At 42.0% G+C, this 21,356-nt stretch overlaps 5 protein-coding genes across 5 annotated transcripts; 1 reads left to right on the top strand and 4 right to left on the bottom strand.

The window, feature by feature from the left end:
* Positions 1–2,221: 2,221 nt before the first annotated feature.
* EAF01_002603 (uncharacterized protein) lies at positions 2,222–4,480 on the top strand (the record flags this gene model as incomplete). The annotated part of the gene is made up of 5 exons (XM_038910856.1): positions 2,222–2,264; positions 2,388–2,833; positions 2,912–2,965; positions 3,054–3,298; positions 3,379–4,480. The coding sequence occupies 5 exons, from the start codon at positions 2,222–2,224 to the stop codon at positions 4,478–4,480; spliced, it is 1,890 nt and encodes a 629-aa protein (XP_038773778.1).
* Positions 4,481–8,920: 4,440 nt separating this feature from the next.
* On the bottom strand, positions 8,921–9,944 carry EAF01_002602 (uncharacterized protein; the record flags this gene model as incomplete). Its single annotated transcript, XM_038910855.1, has 4 exons — positions 8,921–9,356; positions 9,459–9,677; positions 9,764–9,820; positions 9,902–9,944. The coding sequence occupies 4 exons, from the start codon at positions 9,942–9,944 to the stop codon at positions 9,289–9,291; spliced, it is 387 nt and encodes a 128-aa protein (XP_038773777.1). The 3' UTR covers positions 8,921–9,288.
* Positions 9,945–10,234: 290 nt separating this feature from the next.
* On the bottom strand, positions 10,235–12,971 carry EAF01_002601 (uncharacterized protein). The gene is made up of 3 exons (XM_038910854.1): positions 11,128–12,971; positions 10,909–11,081; positions 10,235–10,859 (listed from the first exon to the last, which is right to left on the bottom strand). The coding sequence occupies exons 1-3, from the start codon at positions 11,828–11,830 to the stop codon at positions 10,830–10,832; spliced, it is 906 nt and encodes a 301-aa protein (XP_038773776.1). The 5' UTR covers positions 11,831–12,971; the 3' UTR covers positions 10,235–10,829.
* A 635-nt stretch (positions 12,972–13,606) lies between these two features.
* On the bottom strand, positions 13,607–14,665 carry EAF01_002600 (uncharacterized protein; the record flags this gene model as incomplete). Its single annotated transcript, XM_038910853.1, has 2 exons — positions 13,607–13,890; positions 13,978–14,665. 2 exons carry the CDS (start codon positions 14,663–14,665, stop codon positions 13,607–13,609), a joined length of 972 nt encoding a protein of 323 aa, XP_038773775.1.
* Positions 14,666–15,846: 1,181 nt separating this feature from the next.
* Positions 15,847–17,356, bottom strand: EAF01_002599 (uncharacterized protein). Its single transcript, XM_038910852.1, has 4 exons — positions 16,925–17,356; positions 16,755–16,856; positions 16,495–16,687; positions 15,847–16,303 (listed from the first exon to the last, which is right to left on the bottom strand). Exons 1-4 carry the CDS (start codon positions 17,064–17,066, stop codon positions 16,123–16,125), a joined length of 618 nt encoding a protein of 205 aa, XP_038773774.1. The 5' UTR covers positions 17,067–17,356; the 3' UTR covers positions 15,847–16,122.
* Positions 17,357–21,356: the final 4,000 nt, after the last annotated feature.

The raw sequence follows: 21,356 nt of genomic DNA, 5'->3' as shown, positions 1-21,356 counted from the left end.
GTATTCTTCCTGTGAACTGTCAAATCCCCCTTCCTCAATCCGCTTCTAATCAGAGCTCCTCCTTACAGTCACCACGCGTACAAGCACCACCACACCATCAATACCCTTCACATATTATCAGCATATAAGCCAAGAATGGCCTAGAGTGATATTGCAGACTCAATGCATAGTCACCTAGAAAACGATTATATATCTTCTTTTCATATACAAATCCATCATCAAGGAAAAGAGTTAGGTTACATCTCAGGCAAGCTACATCGCGTTCTACTTTATGAGGGAATATCGACTGATTAAATGCATGTCGAATAGAAAAACTGGCATTCCTGGAAACATTCATCGACAATCTCGGCGATCACACATAAATCAGACCCATACGAACCCGCCGTAGCAAACTCGCTATGTCCAGGGAGCCCTTTATGGTGCGTGAACATCCTGACATTGCTGCATGCATGCATCTAATTACACTGTGTTGTTGTTGTTGTTGTTGTTGGTAGTTCCGAGCTTGATTGATCTTTTGCAAGTTGCTTGTGGGGTGCATGTAGCTGTGCACTCTGCATTATGCTGTGTGTTATAGTGCTTGGTTTTGGTGAGTTATTACAGCATTTATATATATCTTCAAGCCAATACCCCTCCACGCAAAGCCGGTGTATTTACCCATGGTCACTTGATCCCGCTAAGTCGTGGAGTAAGCAGGACGAGTACCATGTCGTACCAATAAATCGTCGAGGAGGGGGGTGTTGAGAAAATATGGAGCTAGTGCTTAGGTGGAACTGGGGAAATAGATTAAACACAGGATGGGATTGCCATGACAATCATGAGGGGGATAAGAGACATGAAGCAAGAAGGCTTTTTAATGACGTATGTACATGACGTCAATTGCACCGAAATCTATTAATCAAGACTCAAGAGCTAACCATAATCGATAGATAGCTGGAGATATTAGATAGGGGCTTAGGAGGGGGACGGAGGGGCGTCTCTACTAGGCCGTGCCGAGCGATATTATCATTATTTTGGAGTACGTGCTAGGGTTGAAACATCTACTAGATGGTAGATGATATTCGAATAAATAAATAATCATATACGAACACCAATTCGACGGACGGGACAATACCTTTCTATGATCGGTACCTTTTTCTTTCGACGGATAGCAATGAGATCAGCTCCGTATTGAGATGGCTAGATCTATATACGAATAACATCTAAATTCATACCCAATGGGGGTAGACATCTACTCAGGTACCCAACTCGACTACCTACCTACCTAGGTACTGGCACCCATCTAGATGAATGCTGTATCTATCTACCTAGGTCCCTATCTATCGAGGTCCACGGGTAGTAGTAGTGTAGTCACCTACTTGGTGTTCAGTCAATCTACCGGTATTCACTGATCAGGGCAACTTGTCAGTCCATCAGCCATCAGCCATCAGCCATCAGCCATCAGCCATCAGCCATCAGCCATCTAGCCGTCTACCGGGAGCCACTCCCCAATCTACCCAGGTGCTACCTGCCGACTCAACAGCGTCATCACTCATATATTTGATGTGAATGCCATCGCATATTGACTTTGTGGTTTTGTTTAACCCTAAATCCCTAACACTCGTTACTCTATTTATCAGCCACCCAATCAATCAGACCACCCACAGACCCCCCCTGGACGGATTTTATTTGATTGGAAAGCACTAAAACAAAGGGAAAAAAAGACAAATTCATCGTCATAAGTACATAAAACCAAGTACATTACCCTAGTCAGCCATCATTTATCATCCCTCATCCCTCATCCCTCATCTCTCATCCCCTTATCCCTCATACAACCGAAAAAGAAAGTTCCAAATATCCCAGAAAGAGTCATCGGTTTGATATTGACATACTTTTACTCTACTACCTTGTTCCCAATCTTACCTATTATTCTACATTCTACCTACATTCAACCCTTCGTTTCCATATTCAATCAAGAAGTCCTACCTACTACCCACCAGTGCCCATATTCGTTTTTTTCCCATCGCAATTACACTTTTTGGCTACTCCCTTGCTTTGATCACCAATCACGCTTTCAAAATTTCCGATCCTTGCTTATCCTTGAAATTCATTCATATCTTTTTCCCCCTCTTGTCTTGCCTTACTTGTTACAGGAATTTGAATCCGATTCCACCCTTTCTCTTTCAGAAGTCTCGCAATTTTGATATTGTGTTTATCAAATTATCCGAATTGTTTACTTACTAAAATGTCTTCCATCTCACAGGCCATTAAAAATGCCCTTCATCGGGGTATGTCTTGTTTAACCTTTTCAACACTTTCAAACCTCACCCGTCCCTTCTTCTAATTTCCACGACAACTACACCTTCTACTTTTTTTCTTCTCAACATTCAATATGCTAATAACAAATTTAGGCAAGGGAGGTGCCAAGGGCAACGAGGATACCAAAAAGGCTGCACCTGCCGCTCCAGCTGTCCCTCAACATCACGCTAAATCAGATCCCAGCGCAGTGGCCCATCAAGCACATCAAGTTCCTGGAGGTGACGCATATTCAGTTGCAAACGAAGATAATAGGAATAGAGGAGCTCAAGCTGCAAATCAAGCTGCACATGCAGCAGGACAACAACAGATGGCAGGACAATCCAACTCAACGAGGCAGGACGAACTGGCAAGACTGGTGGCCGCCTCGAATGAGAACAACAGCCGTTTACCAAGATATCCTGGACTTGAAAGATGGGCACTTATCGAGAAGATGGGTGATGGAGCATTCAGCAATGTTTACAAGGCCAGAGACTTAGAAGGCCAAGCTGGAGAGGTGGCAATCAAAGTTGTCCGAAAATATGAGATGAACTCCAATCAGGTAAGTACCTTTTGAGATCTTTCTTACAATCCTCTCTGTGCTTTTTTTGGAACCTTGCCAACATGTGTGGTGCGGTAGGCAGATGCTCATCTTCATCCGAACTTCAACAAGAAGCAACCAAAGGGCGTGGAGGTGCGGAATTATTTTTACTCTCTCCTGTCATCAACATTCCATTCAAATCATAGTTCAATAATGGCTGACATCATACAATCATCTCTAGAGACAAAATATTCTTAAAGAAGTTTCCATTATGCGTGGTCTAGATCATCCTAATATCATAAAACTCATCGAATTTTCCGAGTCAAAACAATATTATTATCTTGTTTTAGAGTTGGCACCTGGCGGAGAATTATTCCATCAAATTGTCCGCCTTACTTATTTTAGTGAGGACTTATCAAGACATGTTATTAGACAAGTTGCAGAAGCGTTACACTATCTTCACGAAGAAAAAGGTGTCGTCCACAGGTGAAGATACTCCCCAACCCCCCACTTTCGATTTTGTTCGTCGTTCATTCAACGATACGAATACTGACGTCACTCTTCAGGGACATCAAACCAGAAAACATCTTATTCGAGCCAATACCGTTCATTCCAACCAGGAACCCGAGACCAAAATCTGCTGAAGATGAAGACAAGGAAGACGAGGGTGAATTCATCAAGGGTGTTGGATCCGGCGGTATTGGAAGGATTAAGATTGCCGATTTTGGTTTGAGTAAAATCGTGTGGGATACTCAAACCATGACACCATGTGGTACCGTAGGATATACAGCGCCAGAGATTGTCAAGGACGAACGATACTCCAAAAGTGTTGATATGTGGGCATTGGGTTGCGTTCTTTATACCTTGCTCTGCGGTTTTCCACCATTTTACGACGAAAGTATTCAAGTTTTGACTGAAAAAGTTGCAAGAGGTCAATACACATTCCTTTCGCCATGGTGGGATGAGATTTCCAAGCCAGCGCAAGACCTTGTCTCACATTTATTAACTGTGGATCCCAAAAAACGATATACAATTGATCAATTCCTTCAACATCCTTGGATCAAAGGTTCCGAGGAACCTACATACGCAGCACTTGATGCTCCACCATTGGCTACTCCAGCCGTGGAACGCCAACGCCAATTGGGTGGTGGCTTGCGAGCCTTCAATCCAGATCTCTTGGAGTCCCCTGGAGCCGGCAGACGTATGGATTTCCGAAGTCCTGGTGCCGTCAACTTGCGTGAAGTCTTCGACGTCGGTTATGCTGTTCATAGACAAGAAGAGGAAGCTAAAAGAAAGAAGAATTTCAAGCAAGGTTATAGAGGAACTGCCGCCCTGAACCCCCTCAACCCTATCGATGATGAAGATTTCGATGAGAGCGACGAAGAGAACTATGATGAGAATGGAGTACCTTCAAAGGCACCCAAATCTGGGCAATCGGATGTTGCTCAAGTCGGTGATGCCCTACGAAATACAAAACTGAATCCAAAATCCGCAGCTCCGGCTAGAGGTTATGGACAGCACAGTGCTCAGGTAACCGCATCTGCAAAACGAGACATCAAACCAAGGAATGGCGCTTTCGAACTCAATCTCGATGGAGCAACTCTACTCGGTCGACGTCACAAACAACCACCGCCAAGCAATTTGAGGGAGTCAATGGTTGCGCAATAGCATTACTGTTGAGAATAGCGGAATTCATTTGTTGTCTTAGAATCCTTTTCATTGAACAAAGACCAATTGTGCTATTCAAAGCCCTATTTACCCCCGACTGCAATTCTATTCCTTTTATTGCAATGCATCGAGGCCCCCCTCCATAAATAAATACATGGCGAACACCATGTTTGATATTTGCATAATTGCGGCATCAAGTTTCTTTGGGACAACATCATGCCCAAGTTGACCAAGCATGATAATGATTCGAAGGTCAAACATTAAATACGATTCATTATATGGGGGTAATTTATTCGTGTCTTTCATTCGTTGGTTCACATTGGCGTTTGGAGATGGGAAATAAATTGCCGGGGGATAATGTGTTAATGACTGGCGGTGTTCATGGGCCTCTGATCATACTTTCTTTTTTCACTTCATTATTTCATGCAGCCGCTTCAGTTGGGGATCATTATGAACTATTGGTCACACGAGGCAGATGAACAAGTCTAGTACTGTCTGTAGCAGTACTATTCCTGATAGTTTAGATCCTTGAAATACATTCTTTTCCTTTAGGTTTCTCTGTTAAGCATTCATAAATCTTTTGCGTTAGGGGGTTGGTAGGCAGATAAATGGTGCTGGGCCAGTAAATAGATTTTAAAGATCAACGGACTTTTACATATCAAAATTACTTTTTGTTTCTATGATGCTATGCTATGTGATAATTTTGGTGTGTGAGACATTTTAATGTCATAACATAGTACAACCAAGAACAGAAAAAATCTCACTATCTTATCATTGCCTAGGATTTGAAGTCCGTAAATTGATCTCTGCACATCGTTGAATGTACAGACTCCAAATCCTAGGCAATGATATTAATGATGTCACAAGTTGAGTCTCGATAGAGAGGACTTTTGTGTTCGCTAAGATATTGTAATAATGTCAAAATATAGATTGGCTTATGGCTAGGGAAGCTTGATATTGAATGATTTCTTGGGAGGCTTAGTGAAGGATGAATGGGAGTATGGTGTATTAAGGTAGGTGGGTAGGCGGATGGATGGATGAATGGGGATGGATGGATGGGGGTATAATTCATCAAGATAGGTGGGTAGGCGAGTAGGCGATTCGAGCGGGTAAAGTAGGTAGTGTAGCAGTGTAGATCGTGTAGGTATGATTCGTTCGTTTAACAAGAGTATAGATATACGCGACCGCTTGTGAAGCGAGCGATGTGATGCGACGTGATGCGACGTGATTATGGTAGGCGAGGCGAGGAGATAGTGCTAGCTTGAATAGGTGTATATTGTATACTGTGTGATATAATTCAGGTTTGGCTTTCATGCTCTTAGGGATATAGATTGGTTTAATGGTAGACTTTTCTGATTTTCTGGGCGGAGAAATCTGAAGTCTTGGATGTTGAGTTTGAGTTATGCGCTAGGATGGTGGTGATGGGAAGATTGAGAGTTTGGGCGGGGGGGTTGAGGTTGAACTTGAGTTGTTGGACGATAGGTTGGCCTTATATGTGGATATGTGGGTTTGTGGGTTATCGTGCTGTGAGGGTGGGCGATTGCGGGGCTGAGATGTATATGCGTCATTTATTTGGGGGAAGTTTGGGAAGGTTAGGGGGAGTAGTGTTGACCGGCTGGAGTATTATGGTAGAATGTTTTGTGGGGTGGTAACATAAGATGATGAAAGGTTCGGACTAGTGAAGTGATCATTCTGCTAGTGCGCACTATATCGTCTCGGTAGTATGGACTTTAAAAACTTGGAGCTTTTGAGTTTGCTGAGTGTTGTTTTGATGGTTTGTATATGGACTATAATAGCTTATGGATAGTCTGTTTGACTGAGATCTATGTTGACGTTATGTAGAGCTAGTATAATAGTGCGAACAGAGAAGAAACTAGAGGAAGCTTGTATTTGAAAGTTAAAATAGTTACTAGCGTAGTATTGAGTTGTGTTTGACAGGATATGATGAAAGGTCAGAGGCTAACAGAATCTAGAATGGAGTGACTAGTATGTTAGCGTATGCTGATGTCTTGGGGATGTGCAAGCAGCAAGTGTGGGGTGTATTGTATGAGCTAGGTGTATAGTCGGTTGGCTAGTGATGGGTAGAACATAAAAGGGAACTGGGGATTACCCGTAGGATCGATATCGTGGCTGGAGATCTTGAGTTGACTATCTGTAGGCGACTTAGTCAATTGATTAGATTCATTAGATAGTGATATGAGTTAATGCTTATCTAATATCATGCAGAAATTATTCCCAGAAGCCAGAAGGGTGTTCATAAGGCTTAAGTCATGGGTGAAGAAAATTGTGAGGGAATTTGAAGTTTATTTCACAAGATTGTAACTTCTCATGACTTTCTTTTTGTTTGCAACACCTGATCACAATTGGCTGATTACTATTTCAGTATGAAAATTCAAATTGAAATGCTTGTATTGATATTACAACTCGAATTCAGAGTCGATTTCTAGTCCTCGGATTTGGAGCTCCAGGATGGACTGTGGAAAATGGATGGAATCGTGAAATCTTGTGTTGATGATGTTGACAGGTGTTGATGTCATGGTTTCCTTAGCAAATTCAAGATTTCAGATTCGAGTAAGTGTGTGCATAGGAATGCTTATAAGTGTGACGACAAGAATTATAGAGCTGTTACAATATTGATAATATCATCAGAGTATACTCAAAGATAGATCACCAGACAAGCATCGCACTGTGACCAAGAACTTTATACAAGAATCTAGAACCCCGTTTAACATCTTGAGATTTCCTCTATTAGTAATTAACCGTGTTCTCTTACTCGAGATCTGCGAAACACCCGAAAGTTCTAGTGTAGATAAATTTTCCGATCTCAAATCGGCTCTAAGAAAGGAAGAGATACACAAAATGAGTAATACGTCCAATCAAATTTACTCAAGCTCAGAGATGGAGAATTAGAGTTCTATAGATAGGACTGGTTTTCATCCATGGTGCGGGGATTCCCATACTATTCACAAGTTTGACAGCGGAATATCAGTTCATTCGACTCCGTCACTTAAAATCAGGGGAATACTTAGCGAGGAGATTCAAAATTTCTGGATCCTGATTGGTGAACCTTTAGGGCATCTAAGTGTACTCAATAGGGACCTAGCTATTATGTAAGTAGTATCTGAAAGCCAGACTATTACAGTCTTGGCACTATGTATACCTTGATGTCTGAATGTTGGATAAATATTATTGCAATCTGTCAAACTTGGTGACTAGCTGCTGCGTAAGTTGTTACAAGACTTTCCGAGTTTCGCTTATCACCCATTCCCGCCCCCCATTATCCAGATATAAATACTAGAGCCATGCCTTGTTTATCAATTGAATAGATCATATTTGCAAGCGTAAAATGTCTATGAATTCAATAGACTCGACTACCATTAAGCCGGGCATGTCCCTAAGGACATGAAAACCACTTTATTAGTTCCTCTGCATGTTAACTTGTGTTTGGCATTTTTTTGTTAATTCGACTCGAATTACTCCATTGATATCGCAAAGTCTTCAAGAAGCATATTGTTTCCCGGAACACCCGGAGCTACCAAGAAATGATCATCAAGTTATTCATATTGAGAGGTTCTAATAGCGACTGGCAATGTAGGGCATAGGAAGGATGATTATTCCAAGTTTACACCTTTCCGTGCCTTTTCGACATTTTGCCATATATCAGTACATAGAGGTCAGCAATACTAAGTGATGTTGAGTGACCAGAAATTTAACCGTTGTTGCGTGCGTGATCGATTTAGTAATGGGATTTAGTTGCAAGCTACTACTATATGCAAGGCATATAGAGATGATCTACTCGCGCTAAGCTAGATGAGGTGTTAGATCTACTTTACTATTATCCTAAAGCTTTTTAGTAATATTAATAAGCAGACTATATAATCTGGTGTTATAACTGTGTGTACAGCTTTTCATTTTAATTTATCTCTTATACAAACCTTCGTACATATTGGTTACTCACTGTTGATGAATTTGCCGAATTTTTGATGACTCAGTTTGTTCAAGACTGTCCATTACCCTCATAGTTTAATAGTCGCTCAATTTGAGTGAGTGTACGAGACAAGGAGACACCATTGGGTTATGTGTATCATCGGGAATTTTTCCACATCTTGAATGCTTTGTTCTATATATCTAGTTCGGTACTCTATGGAATCATGGATAAAGTGATCGACTAGCATACTCTCTATAATATCACACGAGATTTAGGCTCTCAAATCATCACATCTTACGCGTTCAGTATGGCGCTACACTTGATCATTATGGAGTGGTAACATAGCAATATAGCAGACCGACATCAAATGAGCAGTATCATGCTTGTAGCTCCTAGGACCACAATTTGTTCGGGTATACGGGCCAAGATGAAATCTAGGACCACTTGCGATGTCAAATACTCGTGCCACGGTGAACTCGTGTTTAATGTCACAGTTTGCGGAAGCAAATCTTGTTATAGTCCCATTTCTCGGGACAGTTTGAACTATCAGAATCTTGATAATTTGAAGCGTTGAAGTCCCAAGAAATATGATGAAATGTTGCTTGGCTAACGTCACATACGATGCATACCAAAGACGTAGGATGGGTGTAGTGCTTGATGATAAAACTCAAGATAGTATTATCTCCTGACTCCAGATTTCAAACTATTGAAAATTATGACCGACGAGAGATTCACTGACAATAGTAGCAAGGCCTATACTAGCTAAATCGTGGTATAATCATAGTGTCATAATTCCAACATGAGATCACAGAAGAGATTCATCGGCGTCGTCATTCTTAAGGTCTTCAAAAGTATTTCTCTCTTCTTATCACATATAGATTTAAGCCAATGCAATACATTCGATCTCGACCGGAACACCCTTGGGCAATTGGTATACAGCAACACAACCTAGAGCAACATCGTTAGCACATTCATTCATATCCTTCAGACGTCATTTAAGCCTTAATATCCACCTCTCTCTCTCTTAATTAAAGGGGCAGATCAACTCACTTCTTGCAGGCTTATGCTTGAAGAGCTTCTCATAGACTCCGTTCATTTCTGCAAAGTTGTCCATGGTAGTCAAGAAGACATTGACCTTAACAACCATCTCAATACTGCTTCCAGCTTCCTTAAGAACGGCAGACAAGTTCTTGATGCAAAGCTCGGTCATGGCAGAGATGCTGGAGGTCTCGAGGATGAGAATTTCGCCTTCGGGTGTGCATGGGATTTCTGTAAGAGAAAGGTCAATTGAATGTTTCCGGTGACATAGGATATTATGGCCAAGGAAATGGAATTGGAATAGGGGGCAAGCTTACGTCCAGAGCAGTAAATAGTAGATGAAGTCTTGATGGCTTGGGAGTAAGGTCCTGCTGCTAAAGGGTTGTTAGATTAACGTGTAAAGGAGGTAATGCTCTCAGTTTAGTTAATGTCCACAGGAATTAGAAGAGGCTTACGGAAAGCAGCGTCCTTGGTGTAAACTGGAGTAAGGTCCGACATATTAATATTTGATTGATATGATTCGAAATATATTCTCGGGTTGATTCTTGAAAACAGTTTTGTACAACGATAGAATTTATAGCATTTTATCAGCGAGGTCGGAGGGGAGATGTCAAGCTTGTTGACGACAAGGTGGGGTGAAGCTTCAGACTTTTGGCGGGGCACGCACGGGCCCAACCATGCATATAATCTAACCATATTTGGAACAACGCGATTTGTTTGATGAAAGTCAGCTTCAACGACATGTTAAAAAGTTAACTCATCAATATTTCTACGAAAAGTTTACACGACTTGTTTTCCTTTGAAAGTTTTTCTCGGTGGCTGATATAATGAGCGAATACCCGGTCGGACGAGTGAATAGCATTACGGACAACACTATCATCTGAAAGGTCGATGTCGAGCAAGGTGCACTGCCTATTTGGCGCATTCCCACCCTTACGAAAATGAAAATTCGCTGCCTGTGTTTGTCCGCAGACGGGATGACAAGTTCGAAGTCGATGCCGAAGGGAACAAGCTCTCACTCAAAGAAAACGAGGATAAAAAGGGTCATCATCCACGAAATATCGCTCCAAAGCTATACTTTTATCTGCTTCACTTTGTCGCTTCCTACGTTCATACGCCTGGCATATTTGGATATGATTTTATTGTGCGGAAACTTCTTGCTCTCGAAAGCGAGCTCTCATATGAATCACAAGCCACTACTTACGAGAACGACTGAAAACTGCTAGGAGATCGAACTTATATTGAACACGTATATACATTGGAATTGAACATACGAAGTACACCATGTACGGGCCTTTCCGAAGAAAATCCGCCATTCAGGAACATTTTTCTGCTTTAAAGAACTGGATATAAGAGAGGGAATCAAAATTCAGATACGGGGGCTCAATAATTATATTTCAAGAAAGTCACCGCCTATTATCCAAAATCAGCGAGGACGATAATTTGTGGTTCAGACACTTACCTTTTCAAAATCGTATCTGCACGCTTCCAAAGCTATGGTGACAGCGTTTCGAGGATATCCCAACCTTATTAGATTGCTCACACGAAGATCTTCCGTCAATACGAAAGTAAGGTCCTGTCTTTGCTGGCTTTTGGCTGGTCTCGCATTGCGTATGTAGGCAGTGGCTGCTTGATCTACCTAGGTCAGTTGCGACTGGCTTGGTTCCCACAGTTATCTTACATTGATTTTCCATTTTTGAATACGCCGATGCTTCTTGTCTTTCGCTCCCAACAACACGTCGGGGCCTTCCAGCTTCATAACACCCAAGACAGTCACAGAAGTGGAGATGATCATCGCAATCTTCCTCTAAATCCGGTGTAGGTAACCGTGTAGGTCGAGGTGTGGGTGGTGGGTCTCGCTTCATGGGAGGACTTGGGACACGGGGAGGATATCGAGGTTGAGTACTGGCTGCAATAAGCTTGAATTGATGGTTTTGAACAGCACTGTCAATTTGAGCCCCGAATTCCACTTGGTACTGTCGATCAATGGGTTCATCCTGAGTTTTGCGACGATTGAATGCTTGAATTGGAGTCGAGCTGAGGTCATAGCAGGAAGAACCTGCCTTGAACGATTTCGAAGATGATGGAATCTTTTTCCTTCCCGAATCCTTAGTAACATTGATGGCGGTGGCATTGTTCTTGTGTCTTTTATCATTTGAATTTGTCTTGAATTCGATGGATTCGTCGCCAACTGCTCTAGGAGCGAAATGGACAAATTTCTGTCTGGGAGCAGGTGACCTTGGATTCATTTTGGAGAATTCAGACGAAATAGGCATTGCTTTTCTATGAACGGCGTTCCATTCTATTTCATATGGTGACACAGTAGAGTCGAAGTAATGATGCGTCGGTAAGTTCTTGATGCTGGGAGAAGTATTTCCTGCCATTTTACAGTCTAGGTCGTTTTTATGTTGATGATTAGGGATGACAGCTTGATGATTGAAGATGGTTTGTTTGATGAATCACTTGAAGGTGATGAGCTGTTGATGGCTTGCGTTGACCGTGCTGGTAGTCTGACGAACCTAGAGGGAATCATCAAGCGATGATCAAGCCGAGCGAGGGTACCAAGTGTTACTCACGTGTTAATATTCCTCAAGGATTGTTTGAATGTCCGGGGTGTGTGGAATCAATTTGCTGATGATTGTGAGATCAATTTTGATGAAGTTGAAGTAGGTGAAGGAGTGTAAGAGAAAGTGGGCAAGATGAGGAGGGTGTTCCAGCTTTTATGGGTGCTGAGTCGAAAATTATGCTAGAAGCTGATTGGCGAGATGTCCCCTGCGGCACATGCAGGAAGATTTCCTCGACCCTACCCGCTAAACCCGTACCGGTACACTCCTTGGAAAAGCGAGAAACCACCGAGTTATATTCCTCGAGTCTGTAAGTCCCTTGAAAGGTCGTTTGACGTTTATTCAAACCCTTATGAGGGTGTTTAAAATGGTCCGTGCACAGCTCAAGTGCTTTTGGGTTGTTGAAGATGAAGTCAGTGTCAATTAGATAGCAAGTGGTCGTGTAGAGGCTGATACCAATCAATAAAGTTTACTTCTTTGCAAATCAAAATCAAGATAGACTGTATGACTTTGCATTCGCTTCTTGCTCATACCTTTTAGGAAGTTGTGTAAAGGGGCTAATGTTGCAGTCGTATCATCTCTTTTCATTCACTTGTGACGTAAGTTAATCATTCGTCGTTCGAATCGTCCCTGAGAATTTACTGGACAATATTCTGGGTTCCAATCGGTGGCCTGAAGATATCGACAAGTGTCAAGTATTTGCTAATCGGTCCTGTGGCATTTTAAAGGTTTACACTTCTCGTTTAGAGTGATGTATAAACGTTGACCAAATACCTAAGAAACCATCTGAAGATCTACCATTCAACTATGGGTGAAAATGAGATTGTTTAAATATTTGTCGTGTTGGTCCGGGAGGCCTCCTGTCTCGCTGAACGCCTACGCGTGGCCCATTGGTCGAGTGAGTTTTAGAAATGGGGATGTCTATGTTCTCATAACCGCGTGATATTCAATATAGCAATTCTTCTTCATAACTAAGCACTGCTCCTCCTTCAGCATCATCAGATAGATAGTGTCAATTGAAATTCGTGAGTTATTGAGGTTTTAGGCAGCATTGCTTAGTCATCGTAAATGTTGTGGTTGTTACCAGCCTGCTTATGTAAATGATCCATAAGCGTGGCACTGTAACGGTAATCCTGCGAGCGTGCTCAGAGGAGTATAGCCTGCTAAACAATCGGTAAGGGATGCTGATCCTTGAACATGTCCTTGATGTAGATTCTTGTTGATTCCTTTGAGAAAAAGAGATACTATTGGCATACAGCTAAGCTAGCCATTTTCAGATCAGATTTACCAAATTTACAGCTAATATAACATGATACAACATCAACACTTCTCAGAACAATATAAGATAAAAATGAGACAGTCGCAGCACTATGTCTTTTAGAATTAGAAGGTCCATAAAATTGGTAATTCTGGCGACAATATGATCGCGTGAAAGATTTGCACCCATGAACATTGGACTACAAGGAATTTGCATTGATTTGGACACAGACAATTGAAATTCTGTCGATTGACTACCACATAAGAAATATCAGAAGCTACTAATATCATCCACCGCATGATTCAAGCATCTGCACATCATCTCTGCCCGTTTCCATTTCATCTCCTACTTCCCGGTGGCAATTTAATTCCCATCTGCAAGTTCTCCATTATCTTCTTCACACTCTCAATCCCACCATCTAAATATACAGCCCCAATCACCGCCTTGACTGCTCTGCCGATAACACGGGTACTGTCTTCTCGGGTGTCCTCTTTGACGAGTTCTATGATATTGCGGAAAGATACTGGGGAGCTGGGCTGAGGACGAATACATGATGCTATAGTCGGGTAAGCAGAGAGGGAGACGCGGGAGAGGATACGGTTTAGTATTTGAGAGGCTTTTACTGTTTAGAGAAGTCGACTTAGTATATTCATGGCTGTCGATATGTTGTCGAAGATAACACGATGAAATCAAACAAGAGAAGACATACCTTCAGGAATACTAAACAAGTAAAACTGTTCCCTCATTACCAATCTAATAGCCATCTCGCCTAATTTTGTAAGTCCTTCATTGCCGTCCAAACAGATTCGCATACTTTTTCCGACACACGTGACGCCATTCTTAGGCGTTTCGAGGGCTTCCTCGAGAATATCAGGATTGGTGAAGGTGTAAGAGAGAAAGGATTGCAGGATTGGAAGCCAGTTGTTGTTCGTGGCGGGGTTGAAGTGGGCAACGCCACGAGAAGGGAGGCGGATGATGCGGTTTGTTGAATTTGTAACGGAGGAAGAAGCTGAATTGGTGTTGAAGATTGGATCGCGAGATTTGTAAGAGGGGGAGGGGGAAGCTGGGGGGAGTATGTGGTTTGTGGGGTAATGAGAGAAGGTGGCTGCTGTTGTGGAACTGGCGTTTGCATGTTGGTTGCGAGACTTTGTGGAGTAGTTGGAGCTGTTGGTACTAGGGTTTCTTGAAGGAGGACCGCTAGCTGGGGATTGGCGAGGGTGTGGGTGAGTATCTTCTTCGTAGACGTCGTGGAAGGGGTTATTTACTCCCGCATCCTCTTCAAATTCTTCCCAATCTTCGGGTTGGAGCATGTTGGAATCTTGTGCGGTGTCTTGATGGGATTGGAAATTTGCTGTCTGTGGAATTTGAGTGCGATAGTTGTTGATTGTATCAGGCATTTGAAGTATTGGGAAGTGTTTGTGCAAATTAGTAGAGCATACCAGATAAATTTGATGTTCTTGACGGGGTGGAGAGCAGACTATATAAGCCCCAGAAGCTGCGTTTATGTAGCTGCTACTTTATCTTGTTATTCAGAGAACTGTTTGAGTTCCAAAGACACATTCAGATACCCGATATAGGAGATGTGAATCACGAAAATACACTTGTGTTGTTTACGCGCTTATTCACATATATTGCAGAATCGTCTTATATATGAGAAGACATTCACAAAATAAAAAAGTACCCAATATCTACTGATGCAAAGAGCCAAATGAGAAAATAGGGTCCAGTGACTAGAATACTTGAGTCTTAATGTCATAGTCTTTGAGGATTTAGCACGGCGTCCAAACGGCGATGATAATGTAGGATGTGTGGAGCAATGCCCTCCAGCACTAAGAAATCCAGATTGCGGGGGTGGCATTCATCATACTATTCAGCTCCTTTGTCACTCACACTCAGACTTGCACACAAAGTCATAGACATGGAGTTTTCTAAATTGATATCATTCTCTCTCTCTCTCTCTCTCTCTCCTCTCAGTTCCTAGAACTCAGTAGCGGACAAAAGTAATCACGGTATATATCAAGAAATGAAAACTTCAATCTTCTGTTCCTCTGTTTTTTTTGCTGATGATCTGCGATTGTTAGGATTCACATTTAGGCGAGTGTACTTGTCGAGAAGTAGAGGATGGGAGTGGTGTCCAGTGATTAGGAGACTGGAGGTCAGATTTCCTGTCGGAACACTGAGTGGCGTTGGTTTATCGCATACATTGATGAATATAGAGTAGTTTGCATTGGATGACATTCATCGATATCTTCTCTCTTGTCTGGCGGGGTGATGATCTAATTGTCAGTATTGAGATTCGCAATGGATGCTTCGAAATGATATCATCCGAACACTCAATTTTAGAGTCAATTTCGCTCTAAAGGAGAGTTGTAATCCACCCAAACTATTCACGGGAGTGGAAGACTAATTCCATTCCATCGCGAGTCAACGAAGCAAAAATCTCCATGTCAATCAATAGTAAGTTCACTTTTCATCCGATATTGTAGGATGACTTCAATTTATCATCAGAAACGTTGACTGTTTGTCCACAAACTTCACTGGCAGCTTACACATCGAATATCAGTTCAGATGCCATGTTACACAATTTACAACTTTTATGGTACATTATGAAACAATTACTTGTAGGCAATCATGAGAATCATCATACTCATTAAATCCTAGCTCAACTTGAGCACTAGTAGATGGAGCATGTTTTCCCGACATGAGACAGAATTTCACCGTCTTAGAGATTCAACGGCAATGGCGCATCGCATCATCTCGTGAATTCGAGCCAGTCCCGCAAAAGCAATGATCCTCCAACTGCCAAATTTTTCTTCCCATTAATCTCATATGATCTCTCATATGTATCCTCAGCTTAATAGTTGCCCCTCTGCCGACTCCCAGTCATTTCATCAGTCCCCGCAAGCTCTGTCCTCTCCTTTGTTGGAACACCCCCTGGCAGATTATTTCCCTTTCGACTCTGGGGTACCGTGCTAGCGTTAGCTGCTTCTGGCTCCGCGGCATATTTCTTCAGATCCTCTAGTGAAATTGCATCCCTGTTTTTTGTTAGTTTATCTTCTGGCAGTCCTTTAATCCTTCGCTTCTGATTTGATAATCGATCTCCCGCCGCCGCATTTTCCGTTCTCATCAACATCAAACCCAGCAAAATTATCTTAAGGGAGGATGGGGATTTCGCTGCCATGATGATTTCGAAATTGAGATGACAAGCATGAATAAGGAAACTTACAAAGCTCTCTCGTGAGTAGCATGCAAATGCACCTTAGGTACTAAATTCTCGTCCTTGGAATTTTTGGCTGCTTCCATTGCTTCTTTCCAGCGACTGGCACATAGACACCATTTCTTTCCTCCAGTCAAGCCGGCATCGCGAAGATTGTTACCACGGGACGCAGAGAAATCAAGGAAGCTGTCTGTTAAAGTTGCTTTGGGATGCATTAGTTTTATCTCTTGAATGAAAGAGGGAGCAAAGGAAAGAAAAGGGTGACATACCAGCAACCGAGTGATTACCCGTATCCTCTGGACCAACATCACACTGTCCATCTCTGTAAAATCCAGTTCCTTTCGCAAATTGACCGAGAGGCTTGTTGAATACTATTTTACCTCTCCGGTTAGTGTCTATCTCTTCCTGCTGAATGGTGAGTGAAGCTATCTCGACATACCATTGAGTGATTTATGAGCTTTTCCAAAGCTATCTGATCGTCCTTCATTCGCCATTTTGACTCTAGTGGTAGAATATGTCTTGAAACTAGGAAAGACTGAACTTCGGAAGATTTGACGACGAGTGATTGAGACAGAATGCATACAAATTACACAGGCAAGTTAATTTAATGTACAAATGGGATTAAGTTGAGATATGAAAATTGTCAAACAAAAGGAAAGAAGTTGTTAGAGTTGAAGAGTTGATGAGTGGTGTATGCACTAAGGAGCATGGTCTCAGGTCCATGACGTTGTGATTCTGTAATGACACTATTGAACCAGGAACAATCAATTGTAGAGATTCGATCAAAAGACTGAGACATTAATAAACCTTCCCGTTCCCATTCGAGAACACAAAGAGTGATTTCAACCAATTGTTCAGGAAGCTGAATTAGTTCTTTATCGAAGTTTATTAATGATGTTGAACTTGCTGGGAGAGTGCTCCCGAGTTATGATATCATTGCTTACATAAAAAGTGTCTCTGAATTTATACTCGATTCGAGGTTGGAAGATACTACATTCGGACAACGAATTTGGATTTCGCTGCAGCTCGTGTTTAATGTTGAATAATCTACGTGCAATAGAACACAAGATGCAGTTGAAGACTAACCGGCATTCAAAAGGAGATCCGGAATTGGATTCCATCCCGTTGCAACATTGGCATGAGTGAGATGATGGTAACAATAACTCAAATAGGAGATTCGAAAGACCTTGAAGTTATCCATCAAACGATCTTGGCACCTGCTTCAATACTAGGTTGCTCATACAAGAATGAGGAGTATTGTTATACGGCCACGTACATATGTTACTTGGGATGGGATTGAAGGGAATGTAGGATAATTTTGCAGAGACTAAGGCAGAAAGAGGAGTTGCCTTTTGCACCTTCATCCATATCTTCATCCAGAACTAACAAATATCGAATGTCATGATCTTTCCGTTCCTTCACACTTTTCTCTACTGCTTTCAACGGACGAAAGAGCGGTGGCATGGAAGACATGGAATTGAAAGCTTTTTGATCACCTCTTCTCGTGACCATAAAATCTACTCCAACATCGATATATGCGAGACCAAACAGATTGACCTGGTGTCTTTGACAAACATACGCACATCGTCCCTCATCATTCACGACTCCTATCTCCAAAAATCATGATACTAACAATCGGAGCCGGTACAGCAAATCTCGCAAACACATCTGAAGGTAATCTGATATATGTGAAAAGTTATCACTTGACATCCCACGAGAAATGAGGCACTTGGTGTTCCCGTAGGACTTTTCTGTTAGCATGCACCATTACAGCAATTCCCACCTGAGATAATCCATATATTCTTCACCCCGCAATTTCTCACATATCTGGGGATGCCACTGACAAATCGTGAGAGGGTCCTACCGCTACCACAATTCCACGCCACCGAATAACAAAAACTCAATCAAACGAATAACTTTTTGCAAGTTCCAGTTTTCCTGCCTTCTTTTCTTCTCTTCTTCTTCTCTTCTTCTTCTTCTTCTTCTTCTTCGAAAAACTTGGTCACTTACAGAAAGTACGTATCCGTCGCACGTGGTGTAAATCAAACGTGACGTGCAGTAGTCACTTGTACCTACTTGTTTATGTTTTGTATGCAGCTATCCAGCGGCTCCAAAATTGTTACACCCGAGGCAATGATCGACTCCATTTCAGCCCACCACATCTTCAAAGATTAGGAAAAAGAAAAGATAGAATTTAAAACACAACCCATTTATGATCAGTCAAACAAAACGCTACATAGCTCGTATGTGGGTAGCTAAACGAAAAAGAAAAGTCGGGATTTCAATCGACTAAGGGAAGAGGTAAGATTACAAAATTTCGAGAGATTTCCAAAGCGTCTGAGCAATCATCAAAACAGACAAAAATCGATCGATCCTTACTTTCGTTTCATTTCCAAAAGGTTTCGTCTCATCTCTCTTCTCGTTTCATTCCTCCAATCCTTCCGTGCAACCACATTTACATTCGTGAACTTGTAGATGTACTTGGCATGTTTTCCGGCCAGACGAAAGCGAAGATCTGGAGGCGAGCGAACATACACTCACTGTAAGGGAAGATAAATTCAGGTAATAATCTGCAACTGTCATACCAGAAATAGCCACGGATATTCAGGAACGCAGGCACGTCAGCCATACTTTAACACTTTTCCAAGCTCCTCTTTTCCCGAAGGATCATCTAATATCTCTTGAGGCAAGGTTTCGCGGGCTTGCCTTTCCGGAAATCCAGAAATCATCGAACTGAATTCAAATGATATACAATCATGACAATGTTTCATGCTCTCATAAAATGTGTATAAATTTCCCAAGCAACGAAATTAGAACCATTTACAGAACAATATCCACCAACATAGCTTGTACAACCTCTGTAGCACCAATACCATAGTACAAAAGTAGTTATTGGACCTTTTAGATCAGTGAGAGAAGACAAACACCAATCGAGATTTGATCTCACCCCACTTTTGGTAGTGACAACCTAGCAAGATGAACCCTTAAAAGGAAATAAAATATGCCTAGTTATTTGACGGTGGTACGGATATCTTGATACGTACATTTTCCCACCCAAACCACTCGAGCTATTCATTTTCTCCACGCGCTCTTGCATAGAGAATGGGATTTTAGTCTTCGCGAGGGTTACTAAATCGAACAAGGTATGACGGGCCGAGGCTTGGGAACATGAGTGAGGAGGAGGAGGAGGAGGAGAGACAGGGATCTAATGAAGAATTGAGTTTTGGAGACTGGAGCTGATGGATATAGAGATGGTTACTGATGAACGGACGGATTATATCATATCATACTATCGTAGGGTTTGCCATTGAAGCATGAGAAAACCGAAGAAGAGATGTTGGGTAACCGTAAGTTCGGATTGATAAGGTATCAAAAGCTAACAGAGAGTGACTTTAGGTTATCCAGCCCCCAGCCATCTGTAGGGCATTCTGCTGACGAAGATAGTGTGGGTGACACTGCATAGCGCGAAAAGAATGTTCTCTTGCATATGGGAACGTATGATGATGAATATTGCCCAAAGAGGTGACGGTGTGAGATTTTGGCGAATTGTTTTTGATCCATTAATTGGTGATTCATCAGGAATTGGAATAACATTCGCTCTAGAAGGTCGAGAATGAAATCAAGTCATACAACCGTAAGTTTTGAATAGTTGACCCAAATGTAGTTTCGGGTGAGTGTGATGAGGAAACCCCGATTTAGACGAGAAAATGGAAACTCTGATGAATCGTTGGCTCAGCCAAATGTAAAGAAAGGTTGGAAAATCATAAATTCGACCGGGGGCATTGAAAATCTTGACACTAAGATCAAGTACAGTAGACGGCTGACGAGATTCTACCCCTCATTCATCCTCAGATGAGAAGTTCGGACTGATTATTCTTTTCGGGATGTGACGTGACGCCGAGATGGAGAAAATGTTGCTGCATTATTTGACATTTTAATATATTTGTCCCGAAGTACAAGACCTTGTGGGCACTTGATTATTCGAACTTAATGCCGACCTACCTATAATTTTGTGAAACCAGTACTGTCGTCGCTACGGAAAGTGTAAATGAAGGGGTAATTCCTGCATGCTTGAAAAAAAAAAGAGTTCGAGTAGCGAATTTACATCTGTAGGTACAAATACAGGAACGCTCTCGATTTATGCCACGCGCATTTACAGATATAACTATACTCTTATCAGAATTACCCGACGGAAATATTGAGTCTAGTGAATAGTTGACAAATGCATCGATGGTGCATCTTTCACTGTTTCTTAGTGTAACGTTAGTTCAAAAATGCCAACGAGGTGCCCGGAAAATGGTCCAGGTAACACCAACACTAAATGTTCTCCATTTGAAACCTTTCTGGGCAAGGCCATCCGGGTATGGCTAGAGGAATTTACCTGGGGCATTCAAATTGAAGCGGCGTTTATGGGTTATGAAGTGGAGGTAAAATAAAGGATCGGAGTCGCCATCTAAATCATCTTGTTGTCTGGCGACGGTTGTTCAGCAGGTCTAATAACAGGCAGGCCTGGGAGCAAAAAGCCATTGCGAACGAATCGGGAGAATCCAATCCCTTCCTTGTCTTAGATGGATTTGCCGAACCTTGTATTCTGAAGAACTCGGGCCTTGAGAGGAAAAAAAGTAGATTTCCACACCAGAACGTTAATGTTCGAGATGAATAATGCCAATAAAACTTATTAATATGCTCGTCCAACTTCATGGATATTATGAGATTTCAAATCAGAAATGGAACTACATGCCCAGGCAATCTTATTGTATATTCTGGAGGTTTGCTCTTCACAGATGAATACCATAGAATCATCCAAACTATCCTTGTTAAAAGCCAACGACAATTGGGATCTAGGGATCTAGGGATCTAGAATCCTTGAA

The sequence above is a fragment of the Botrytis porri genome (assembly GCF_014898465.1).
Source record: "Botrytis porri strain MUCL 3234 chromosome Unknown BPOR_003, whole genome shotgun sequence".
Lineage (NCBI taxonomy): Eukaryota > Fungi > Ascomycota > Leotiomycetes > Helotiales > Sclerotiniaceae > Botrytis > Botrytis porri.
The sequence above is the reverse complement of the archived record's forward strand: the minus strand, read 5'-3'. Positions and strand labels throughout refer to the sequence as shown.